This window comes from Hippopotamus amphibius, chromosome 3, assembly GCF_030028045.1.
Source record: "Hippopotamus amphibius kiboko isolate mHipAmp2 chromosome 3, mHipAmp2.hap2, whole genome shotgun sequence".
In the NCBI taxonomy this organism is placed as follows: Eukaryota; Metazoa; Chordata; class Mammalia; order Artiodactyla; family Hippopotamidae; genus Hippopotamus; species Hippopotamus amphibius.
The window spans coordinates 16,185,626-16,197,867 of NC_080188.1; the positions used below are offsets into that span (position 1 = coordinate 16,185,626).

Consider the following 12,242-nt stretch of genomic DNA (forward strand, 5'->3'; position numbering starts at 1 on the left):
TAAATATATAGATTACATTTATATGATGCAACAGAAAAATCAGATTACAGCAGCAATGGAGTTTACAAATATGAGAATTGGTGCTTGGAAAAGAAAGATAAAGAGAAAAGACAAATTGTGGAGGATTTAGGAATCTAAACTCCAAATAAGGTACTTTTAGTAGAATTCAGCTTCAGAGAAATTCATTCAAGGGAATATACAGCATCCACAAAGGAAGCTGCAAACAATATGTTCCTTAAGCAATATTTACACTGATTTAAGTTTTTGTAATGACAAAACTTGCTCATAGCAAAACCAACAAACAAACAAACCTTAAGTTTGTTGACTTAAGATGTTACTCCCAAACACTGTCATCCTTCAGATGTCATTTCTCAAGCTACCATTTTATTCCTTCTATCCTCCTAAATGCAGGGGACTACATGCCCCCAACATAAAAAATGTTTTTGATTTTTAAAATTTCCCTCATCTAATCAACAGTCGACACCAAAATATTAGAGTCATGTTATATACAAACTCATAATAAAGACATAAAGGTTTACTAAGAGCCCACCATAAGAAAACACCGGCCTCACAGACAGAGATTCCTGCTATAGAATTCTGGTCCTTGTACTTCCTTCTCTTCTCCAACATCCCTCTTAGATGTTTGAAAATTCTTGCTTATGTACTAGATGTATTTGAGGATGCTGTACATGGTTATTCCTAATCCATTTAAGAAATTTTCCAGTGCTATTTATCTGAAACGTGTCTTAATTGCACTAAGAGACACTAAAGTGATAGTTTATGGGAATTCCATTTTGAAACTATTCTTAAGATATGGTGAAAGAGTCACAGTCACAAATAGAAGGTTAACCACAGTACTTAAATTTAAGAAATAATGACTTATTGAGTGCCATGTTTGAAATGTCTAGAAAAGTTCATGAAGCCACCCACCTATAAAGGTGTTCAATTATAGCTGCCAGTGTTGCTCGGTTGACCCCAGGAAGTGTACGTATAAATGCTCCATACTTTTTAATTCTTTCCTTGTTATCTTGGGTATCTAGAGGTTAAACACACACACACACACATAAAACTTTAGGCGTAACTAATCATCTGTATTACCAATTTGCCTTTTATCAGTATTTTAAAACAATATTCACAATTGTATTTCACTGACACAATCAACTCTCAATAGAAAAACATTCAAAGTTGTATAATTCCGGAAAAGTATTTACATAAACATTCCAGGGCTATATGTCATAGTTCTCGTACTTCGTAATTAAGAACGGAGCACTTTCAAAACCCAGGGTTGTATTTTATCTTCAACTTTACAGACTATTGAATGTCAACTAAAAGTAATCTTTTCAATTAATAACAAATCAGAGTACAAACTGAAGAGAGATAAGTCAAAAGTATTTTAACTGTAGCTATGGAAAGATTTCATATTTGTTACTTGAAAATGACATTTCTGACCTTTTTCCCTTGTGCAATCATAAAAATATTCTCCAAACTATAAACCATCCCAGAACTATGAACTGTACATTACCGCACAGATCCCTGTAAGAGGCCTTTCACCAGCTCTGAAACCTTCAACTCTTTGGAGAAGGAAAGAGGACAGTGGAAGAAGTCATGTGCAGGCCCTGGTAATGATGATACAGACTGAGAGGAGCATGGCCCCTCTGCCTTTCTCATGGACAGAACTTAGTCATGGAGAGGAGGACAGGAAGGAATTCTCTCCTAAGCCCAAGAGGTCACATACTTAGAGCAACTACACAGGAACCTCCAAACTTCTGGAGTCTAGAGGATGTGCAGTGGTGGTCCGGTCTAACCTACTCCCTCCCAGGGGAAACAGGAGGCCTCTCTTCAAATAAATAACTCGTGCTGACTCTAACTCAAGGGGATTGCACTTACATATTCCCTCTCAATTCTCAACCACCTTGGGAAACAAGACTGTTTCATTTTCTGCTTAGCCCTACACATTCTATTCACAGAAAGCCAGCAGCACATTAATGATTCTTTGAAAGTACAAAGTCACTTATAAAGGGCATTCAGGGCCCTGGGGAGGTAAGAAACTCTGTGACACATTTTTGAAGTACGCTCCTTTTCAAAACTGCAGCTGATAGCTCTTTTGTACTGATTTCGCCTGCACATGAGATCTATAAGTAAACATGGTCATATTGACTTAACTGTGCTGGTAGATGACTCCCTAAAAGCAAGAAGGGAAGGCACCCAAATGACATTCAAAGATGATACGAGAACTGAATTAAGAACTTTCTATCATTCCTGGTATAATCCAAACATTTTTCCTCGTGTCATCCAGTTTCTAACTGTAGAGGTAATTGTATTTATTCAATAAAACATAATTAATACTACTATGCTTATAACAAGTCATGCTAGCACAGCATATTTTCACAAATCTTATAAAAATAAAATATATGATGTTTTCAAAGTAAAGTTTAAGTAACTGGAAAGGAAAATTGAAGATAGATTTTAGGTCATATAGAAAACACAAGGATCTATTCAACTAGCCACAGACTTCAGAGAGTTTAATAGCATTCTTAGAAGAAGAGGTCATATATCATATGAGTAGGTGCTATGCCACTGTAGGGCATTCTTCACCTTGGGCTCACAGGACCCAAGAGAGCTCTCCTATGAGGTCCCTCAGAGAGTTCTGGTTTATTCTTGTCAGATCCAACAAAAGGCACTTTTCTGACAGGTCAGGTGAGCTACATTGGATCTAAAAGCACAGAACTTTTAACACTATTTGACCCAATAGCTGAAGCCTTCTCCAAGTAAATTCTCAAGGATTCACATCCAAATCAAAGGTGAACACACTCCTCTCTGACATGCTAATATTTCCCAACTATCTCCTCCTGGTAGGTTGACAACAATAAAGACAGCTTTGTCATGAAATTTGACAACTTCAGCAAAAGCATATTTGCCACAGATTTTTGATAACTGATTTTATAATAAAGACAAACTGTAAGTCTTTATAAAATAGGGATACTATAACTTTATGTTATAAATTAAAATAAAATCTTAAAAAACAAAAAATGAGGGTGGCAAGGTAATTGGGCTTAAAAGATATATTACCTAATTTCATATTTTATATTCCAGAAAATTATACAATCAACTCTTCTTGTGGTTAGAGTTAAACCTACTGATTTCAGAAGTATCAGGAAGTAAATATAAGATTTCTGAATTAGGCACTTAAATTGTGAAAAGGTTGATTTTAATAACAATACTGCTCTCTTCTTGCTGACACTAATAAGGGTCATTCTTCAGATAATTTTTCAAACTGTGGATGTTTTGTGACATTTCAAAATTAATCCCTTCAAATATCATAGCTATGTTTTATATTAAACAAATGCTTTCAATGAAAAAAACTATTTCTCAACAGAGGGATGTCATATAGTCAAATTCAAAGGTCACTTTCCAAAAAAAATTTCTCAAACAGATTAAATATAGAAGTGAGAAATGTATTAGTAAATTATGGTGTAATTCAATGACACATTTTAAAAATTGTGGAAAAAAATGAAGATTCAAAATCATTTTGAAAACTAGATATTTGGGAAATATTCTTGGTTTATTAATAAAATACAGATTATATATAAATCACAGCTGTGGGGACAAAGACTAAAATAATGTGAAAAATGAAAACAGCTCTATTAGAAATCAAGAATTGAAGGCAATGTTTATATTTAAAAGTATTATAATGTTTCTATAAAAGGAGTATTTTGAATTAATGGATGTAAATATAGGTTTTACAGAAATCAATTTGACCCACTAGCTGATATAATAAACTACTTTTCTAGAGTCATTTCTTAAATAACTTCTCTTATAGTAGAACACAGCTTTTTTACTTCATTAGATAGAATCTAGAAAAAAATAAAGAATAAAAAAAAATTGGTATGTAACTCTAAAGAGGTAAAATAAATGAAAAAGGAAAGCCAAAGATCCATATGGTAAAATCGTGTAAAACTAGTCTTATATTAAAACTTTCATCTTAATCTTAATGAGAAATTAACAGCCTACAAGGATTTGACTGTAACACTTCCACAGTTAAGGCAAAGTAAGCACTAAGAAATCTACTGAAAACTAAGTATTACCGTAAAACACTGTTTAGCAATTATCACCATAAATTTCTTTTGAGGCAGATATAAACTATTGATATTGGCACAATTTCTGTTCCTTTCAATTAAATGTTCAGATTATCAAAGGCAATTTAAAAATCCTTTATCAAATGACCAAGCAAGCCTTTATTCTGTTCTATATCATATGTATTACCTAAGGCAGAGATCCAATATGGATAAAGCTCCTTAGTAAGAAGTGCGTCATCAATGTCAGAGAGAAAACTCTTCAATACACCGGTCACATCTTCAAGCTGATGTTTTCCAGCTCTCAATTTAAAGCTTCTTGCATCCTTTCTGAAATTCTCCAGGAGTTCAGTTACATGTAAAGGATCACCATTTGTTTGATAGATATATTTGCACCCTAAACCTTTGTTAAAAAAAAAAAAAAGAAAAAGGTTATATGAAAAAAGTCTCAGGTCACAATCCACTTTAATATCTGAAAAATAGAACCAATTTTTGTGTTGGGATGATGCACAAGACAAAATCATTATCCAAGAGCTGATATAAACATGCATGAAAAATAAAAGCACCCCCCACCCCACAACTTTACTATTTAAAATGTAAACCTGATGAATAAACTGTTCCATCTCGAGCCTTTAGTATGCCCCTGGCCAGCCCTTCCCCCAGTTCTTCATAGAGTTTTTTTCAAACTTTTTTTTTTTACCGCAAGTACCCTTCACTTAGTCTCCCAGAATACACATTTGCCTCCAGTTTCACTGACAAAAGTGAGGCTCTCCGGTATAAATTTCCTCAAGTCTCTGCACTCATATTTGTATATTAAATTCTGTCTGTTCCCACCTTCACCTTCTTCTAGATGAAGAGTTGGGTCATGTCTTTTTCCAAGTTACAGATTCATCAAGTTTCCCGTATAAAATAAGAGGAGTAGCAGTGGCTAACTTAAGGAGGAAGAGGGGTGATCATGCTGCTGACATACAAACATTTTTTTAAAATCCTTTTTTGCCCCTCCCCCCTGGTCCCCCCAGGTCTCTTGTTTCTCTTCCTTCCAAAACTAATCTGAGTTTCCTATATTTATCCTTTCTACTATCTCACATCCCTGTTAACCCTTCATAAACTTGCTTTTGTGCCCAATTCCCACCCTATTGGGACCATCTTCATCAAGAATATCTGTTTTCTAAATGCTTTTCGGTTTTTACATAATAAGAATCCACTGCAGTGTCTGACACTCCAATGAATTCCTGTTAAATCCTGCTAATCTCAAGGTTTCATGATGTTATGATCTCATCTCTTTTTGCCCCTTCCTCTGTGACTGCTCTTCTAGTCTGCTATTTATTCTGCTATTTAGTATTTACTGATGATCCCAGGAATCCATCCTCAATTCTCTTCTCTGCTCCCCTACAAAATTCTCTGGATGAACCCATCTGTCTACACCACTTCAACTGCTACATGTAGTTGCAGATTTTAATTCCTCGAATTTCAAATGCTCACAAGCACTTTAATATATATATATATACACTATATAAATAATACATGCAACACACACACTATACTTTTACATATGAACAAGTTAATTCTCCTGCCCCATTCACGACTTCACCTCCCAATCCCAACGTGTTCTTTATCTTGTTCCTATACCTCAAAATATGGCATTGCCTCCTCCCCAGTCCTTTACAAGTCAGAACTTTTCTTTCTCACTTACAACACCAAACAAAAATGTCACATATATTTTTCATCATGACTTCTCTCTCAAAACTGGTCCCTTTTCCCATCTCATGTGCTATTACTATTTTGTGCCCCCAATTCCTCACTATGCTATCACAACTTCCTGCCCTATTCCCACACAGCCCTCCAGTCTGTCTCAAAAAAGACAACCGCATCATCTGAGATACAGATCCGCTGGTGTTAGCAACATGCCTAAAAATATGGATACAGCCCTCCACTGCTTCCAGGGCAAGTTTGAGGATTTTTTTATGATACCTAAGACCCCACATGAATTATCCTAACTAACCCTCCTGCCTCTTTTATTTGTCCACTCTTCTCACACTAAGTTCTGGCCACATTTAACTACCCCAAGTTCCCTGAACAGATAACTTCCTTCATGACTCTGCACCTAGGCATACACTATTTCCTCCTCCTGGAATCCCTATTCCCTCTTTCTCTTAACCGGCTCTCATTTTCTCTTTAGACTTGTGGTAGGTTCCATGCCTCACCCATGAAGCCCTCCATGACTGCCTCTACACTGGGTGATATTCATCCCTAAACCATGGACACCTGTACCAACCCCTGAACCTCTTTGGCACAGAATTTTGTACACTTGAGATGTAATTGTCTGCCCACTTGTTTGTCTTTGATCCACAATCTGTAAATGCCTAGAAGGCAAAGATCATGTCTTATTTTCTGTACACAGCAGCTACACAGTGCCTAGAAGAACTCAGTAAGTACTCAGTAAATGACCACAATAGAATAATAAACAAATTCTACAAAAAAAAAAAAATCAACTAAGTTTCTGAGAGATTCTGTTGCTAGTTGAGTGAATTTCTAACAGCTGGTACACAAGTAACTGTGAATTTGAATATAATTTTGTTTACATAAATTAAATACATTCCCCCAAGAACTAGCTACTGTAACTCATTAAAAAAATTAAAACTCTAAGAATTATGCTGTGAACTTGGGCAGATTCAGATCTTGACACCATGAGCACAAAAAATTGGCCTTTAGATTTTAACCCAAAGATTAGGAAATTCAAAATAATTATGACCAAAAAGGCTCTGAGCCAACTACCTGCATCCTATAATCACTGGGCATTTTCTAAGTTCATATCAAATCTTCCCTTCTATACTTGGGGTTTTCTCTATGTTCTGCTCATTAAAAAAAAAAAAGTCTTTTATTGGCATTATTACTTTAATATGCAAGTTAATGTACCTTATGCTGGAGCTTCAAAGTAGTTATAATGTATGAAATTTACTTGAAAACAATCTAATGCTTAATGATTTTAAATTCAAATAAACACCACAAAGAAACTTCTGATTTCCCTAGAGAAACATTAAATTGGATGCACTGGAGCTAGTCAAGTTATTTTAATCATTTGTCAGCTTACGAAAGACTTTACGCCATTATGAAATTAACATGATGTGAGAATTCCCAATGAGGCTATGCTCTTGCTAAAACAGAACCTGTGTGTGATTCATGTATACCTAAAAAATGCAAGGGCACTAAGAGTGAATTACTAATAAATGACTAAGATAAGCTTCTTCCTCCCCCATTTTCAAATAAACAAATGATGACAGTTGATAAGAAAAATATAAATATACTATCAAGGGAAGGAATTTTGTACAGTAATGCCACATGATGTGATTACATACATATTTACAATAAATATATAATTCAAACACAATAAATCTGAATATTAATGATAATTGTCCTTGCAGTACATATGAAATAAGTAAAATACTTAAAATGGCACTCTCCCTAAGAGAGAAGAAAATACACACATTCTAAATTTAATTTCCCCAAATTATTTTCTTCATAGCCTTTGTTATTTTTGACATTTGGTTTCACATCAGCTCATTGCTAGTTCTCATACTGGAAGGCATGATTTATGGCTTTGTCTTTCACTCTTTACTCCCACTGCTCCATTTCCAGTATCAAGTTCAGTGGCTGGCACACAACAGACACTCAATAAATAAGTAAAAAATCTCGTAACACAATGTTTTACTACAGCTGTCTCGATTACATTTTCTTTTCAAATTAAAAACATGATAAGATATTTTTAATATTAGGAAAACAATGAAAAGTTAATATATCAATAGCTTCCAAAATACCAGATAAATCATTTTACTCTTTTCTGCATGTACAATCTAAATCAATGGCATTTACCGACAGATTAAAAGAGAGAACATATTTTTGTATTAAAATTATAGTTAAACAATTTACTTACTCTACCTTTTAGAGTATTAAGGAATACATTACAGAAGGAATTTTAAGAATGAATAGTAATTTGAAAACAAATATGAATAATAAAGGCATACTTTATTTACTTTTTAGGCATATCTAAACTACCATAGCATATTAAATTAAAATGAAGCTGCACATGTAGGTATGAATCAAGTTGGTTTTAACCTGCAAACTACTCATAAAAATATTTGTCACAATTAAGTCAAACTATCACAATTAATGACCATAATTCTTAATATAAACATGTGACCAATAGCACATTGAATGGAACAAATACACACATTTCATATGCAGTCCAATAAAAAGTAAATTCTTTTACACATTGTTCCATAGTTTACCACTTCTAAAAACACACTCAAGCACCACTGCGTTCCCCTAGACTTTACTATAAAGTTATAACCTCTGAAACGTGCAATATTAATCAGTTTTTAATATACATTCTACGATATAAATTCTTCTACTATGTCATTTAAAATGTGTATGCATGTAAAGGAAGAAGAAAATGGTAAAGGCACAGGATACAATTTAAATAAGCTCTATTGTGAGAAGGAATGGCATTTGGGCTAAAGAGTGACCATGCTTTTATTTTTCACTGATGTACTTACAAATACAAAGGGCTCTAATTCAGTCCAATAGGGGAACCACTTAAAAACTGTAAGTGTGCTGCTATGAGTTCTGCGGGTTGAAGAAAAACTTTGTGATACTTACCATACTGTGTAACAAATGCTATACAGCTGTTCACGATAATGGGAACGTCATTTTTGCTGAGCTGCTGATCTTGTAATGCATTCCCATCTGTACCTGCTGCTTTTTCAATTGCAGTATGCCAGACTGTGAAATCCAACTTGGTATGCCCATGGATGTATAATGTTCTGTAAGGTTTCAAAAATATTTCAAATTATAATTTTGCTTTTTAAAAAATTCTTACTTCTACACAGGTTATCCTTAAATCCACATAAACGTGATCTTGTCTCATCCATCAGAAGAAAACCCCTCTGTCTACCACCGACTTTCACTCACTCAACCCCTCTTTGCATGCACAGTCACATCTCTCTACAGAGAGTCCAGGAAGCTTCTTGAACTTGTGGTCTCGCCTCCTTGCCTCCCTTCATTCCCCCTTTCATTCTGTTTCGGAATAACTGAACTGAAACCCTTCTGGCAGGCATCACCTGTGACTTCTCATGGATACTGGGGCTATATTTTTCAGGATTTTAGAACTGTTTGATGACTTCATTCTTTTAAAAAAAAGAGGAAAAAAAATACCACCCAATTTGGCTTTTGAAAAGCAATTCTTTCTGGCTTTTCCTCCTATCTTTCTGGTCACTCAGTTTCTTTCCCAAGCTCACTTTCTATCTCTGGAAACGAAGTTGTAACCTCAGTGCACTCACAGGAACTCCAAGCACTCTCCAGGGACATGTCATTCAGGCCAGTGGTTTCATCCTCCACATATAAGCTGGTAACTCCCAAATCCCTATCTCCAGGCGAGAACTGTCAGAACTGTCAAATCAGATCTCCGTGTGATTGAAAAGCAAGAGCATAAAGCAGCTAAGAGAGTGGGAAATCCCATCAATTCCCAAACTCAAGTTTCAGCTCTGCACTCACTTCCTTTACCACTCTGGACAACTTATCAACCTTCTTTGGTTCTTGGTCTCATCATTGGCAAAATAAGGATAATAATAGTACCTACCTCAGCACTCAATAAATGTAAATATTAGTAAATAATAAACCATAATACTATTTAATGTTGATTTTTGGATATCTTCACCTTAATGTGCCACAAGCATCTCAAATCTTCATCCCTCTTCATACCAAACCAGTACTGCATTCTCCACTTATCCCACCAGAAATTTAGGATTCATTAATTGTATACTGTCCCCCTCCACTCCACCCCATCACGGCCACATGAATTCAGTCACAAAATTCTGTGGATTCCAGCTCCCTGACATACCTGCTCTGCCTCCTTTTTATTCAAACATCACCTTCTTTCAGGTTTTCCTATTACTCCTTGAGGTCATGAAAACCCTTCCAAACAAAGTTCATTTCCCAATTCTCCACCTCTCTAGTCCCTATTCCTCAAGACTGCCAGAATAATCTTTCTAACATACGCAGCTAATGACATTACTCCTCATCACTCTGCTTCCACAGCAGCTCTGGAGTTTTAAAGACTAAAAGGCCTTCGTGATCTGGTCCGTATTTTCCCCTCCAACTTTCAAGGAAGGAAGGAAGGAAGGAAGGAAGGAAGGGAAGGAGGGAGGGAGGGAGGGAGGGAGGGAGGGAGGGAGGGAGGGAGGGAGGGAGGGAGGGAGGGAGGGAGGGAGGGAGGGAGGAAGGAAGGAAGGAAGGAAGGAAGGAAGGAAGGAAGGAAGGAAGGAAGGAAGGAAGGATTAACACGTTCTTATCTTCATAATAAATATTTCCTGCTCTTTGGCTGGTTACTCCAGCTCCTCCCCCACTGGTGTATTCCAGGTAACCCTGGCTGACACTCCATCCCCATCTCTCTCCATCCAATGCTTACTGTGTAACAGGCGTCCCTTCTTAATCCTGAACATCCACTCTACCCTCATCATATCACCTGTTGTATCTGTGTGAATGTTTTAGCTGCTACACCTCAAACTCTGTACTAGCAAATGAAGAAAGCATTTCAGCATCAATAGCCTTTAGCATAGCACCAGGTATTTAGTGGGTACATAATAGTTTTAATGTTCTATCACTAGATATAAAATTTGATTTGAAACATGAAGTAATCATGATGTATTTCAGTACAAAACTATTTAATTTTCATTTCAGACTATGAGACAGCTACATTGGATTCAACCCAAAGAGAAAGGAATGAGCTGCTTGAACTCTGGATTGTTTTGGTTTCTTTTTTTTTTTTGTGGGGGGTGGGTAATATTTCACATTCCTGATAATTCACTGGCCCTAATTTAAAAAGAAAACAGAAGTACTCCTTTCTGTCCTTTGGTTTCTTTTCTTGAAATGCTCCTCTAAGAAGATAAAGCTACTGGCACCCCACTCCACTCACTTCTAACATCTTCTGAACTTGCTGTAACTTCTTCTTCAGCGCCACTGGTGCCTGTAATCTTCACCTCATTTCCTGACATCTTTATCTATTGTTTTTATTTTCCACGCAACCACAACAGCCTTGACCTCCAGGTCTTGTAATTTTCTTTTCGAAGAATTCTGATACTTGCTCTAATACTTTTGACATACCTTAGCCTTTTCACTTATCTTACATTATCTTTAGCTCAAAAGCATTTTACTGCTGGGTATATTTGTCTAAATGAAACTATATAATCGGGTAATTTCCCCGAGGAGTACCAAGCCCCTCATTATGTAGACAATCAAAATTACCTCCTGCTAAATTGAGGAGTTTAGGTCAAGAGAAAAGTTTGACTTTTTTTGAGTCTTAATTTTTTTAGCTGATAATTAAGCTCCGAATATGAAACAAAAATCTTTGGAAAGATGTGCTTTTCAAACAATGAAAACGAGTATTTGAGCAAGCAGTAAGAGAAATCCAAAAGGCAATGGCCCTCCTACAATAGCAGTGTAATTCTGCCACTAACTGTAAATGTTTCCAACTTCAAATTTTCTTTCTAGTCAGAAGAAATCCTGTGATGAGAAGTTTAGCTGTCTGCTCGTGAACTAGTGAAGGGTAGAATGAGTAATGACAAGTTAACTCCTGAGTCAACCTGTCAAAGGCTGAATCCTAAAATAAAAGATATCATCTTGTGCAGTAGATGTTTGACATTTAATAGCATCAGTTCAACAACTTTCCTCTCTGATGTTATCTAAACTTTGTGCACATTGAATAAAGCATCAAAAGATATTTTTAACACAAATGCTGGCCAACTTTGGGATTTCAAGTGTTACTGAACAACAATTTTACATTTCTGGATAAGGATTCCAAAGAAATAGGAATTTATATCTTAAAAATCTGGAAGTTCTTTTAAAGAACTCTGATTACAGAAAAATAAATTTTCCTAATTGTCCATTCCTCAAGCCTAAATTTTAAAGGGTACTTTGAAGCCATATAAAAAAAAAATCTCTATATCCTATAATCAATTAAGACAGCTCAATAAGACCTAGAAACCAAGTCCCAAGACAAATAAAAACAATTTTCTCAAAATTGTAATACAATAACCACATATTTGAGCTTAGTCTGCTGACAAGAACCAGAACAAATGACAGGATCTATAAATATGGCTGTATAAAAAATAAATT

The 12,242-nt window shown here is 35.6% G+C and overlaps 1 protein-coding gene across 7 annotated transcripts in view; it reads right to left on the reverse strand.

Annotated features, from left to right (window-relative positions):
- The window catches only part of ARAP2 (ArfGAP with RhoGAP domain, ankyrin repeat and PH domain 2), a 185,097-nt gene that overhangs the window by 58,264 nt on the left and 114,591 nt on the right, over window positions 1-12,242 (reverse strand). For all 7 annotated transcript variants that reach the window (XR_009052505.1, XM_057725653.1, XM_057725654.1 and 4 more), the window contains 3 exons: window positions 8,730-8,893; window positions 4,264-4,476; window positions 931-1,036 (listed from right to left, as the gene is read on the reverse strand). Coding sequence is in view for 6 of the 7 variants with exons in the window: in XM_057725653.1 (XP_057581636.1) it covers window positions 931-1,036; window positions 4,264-4,476; window positions 8,730-8,893 (483 nt within the window). In the remaining variant the exon portion in view is untranslated. The remainder of the gene's footprint in view (window positions 1-930; window positions 1,037-4,263; window positions 4,477-8,729; window positions 8,894-12,242) is intronic.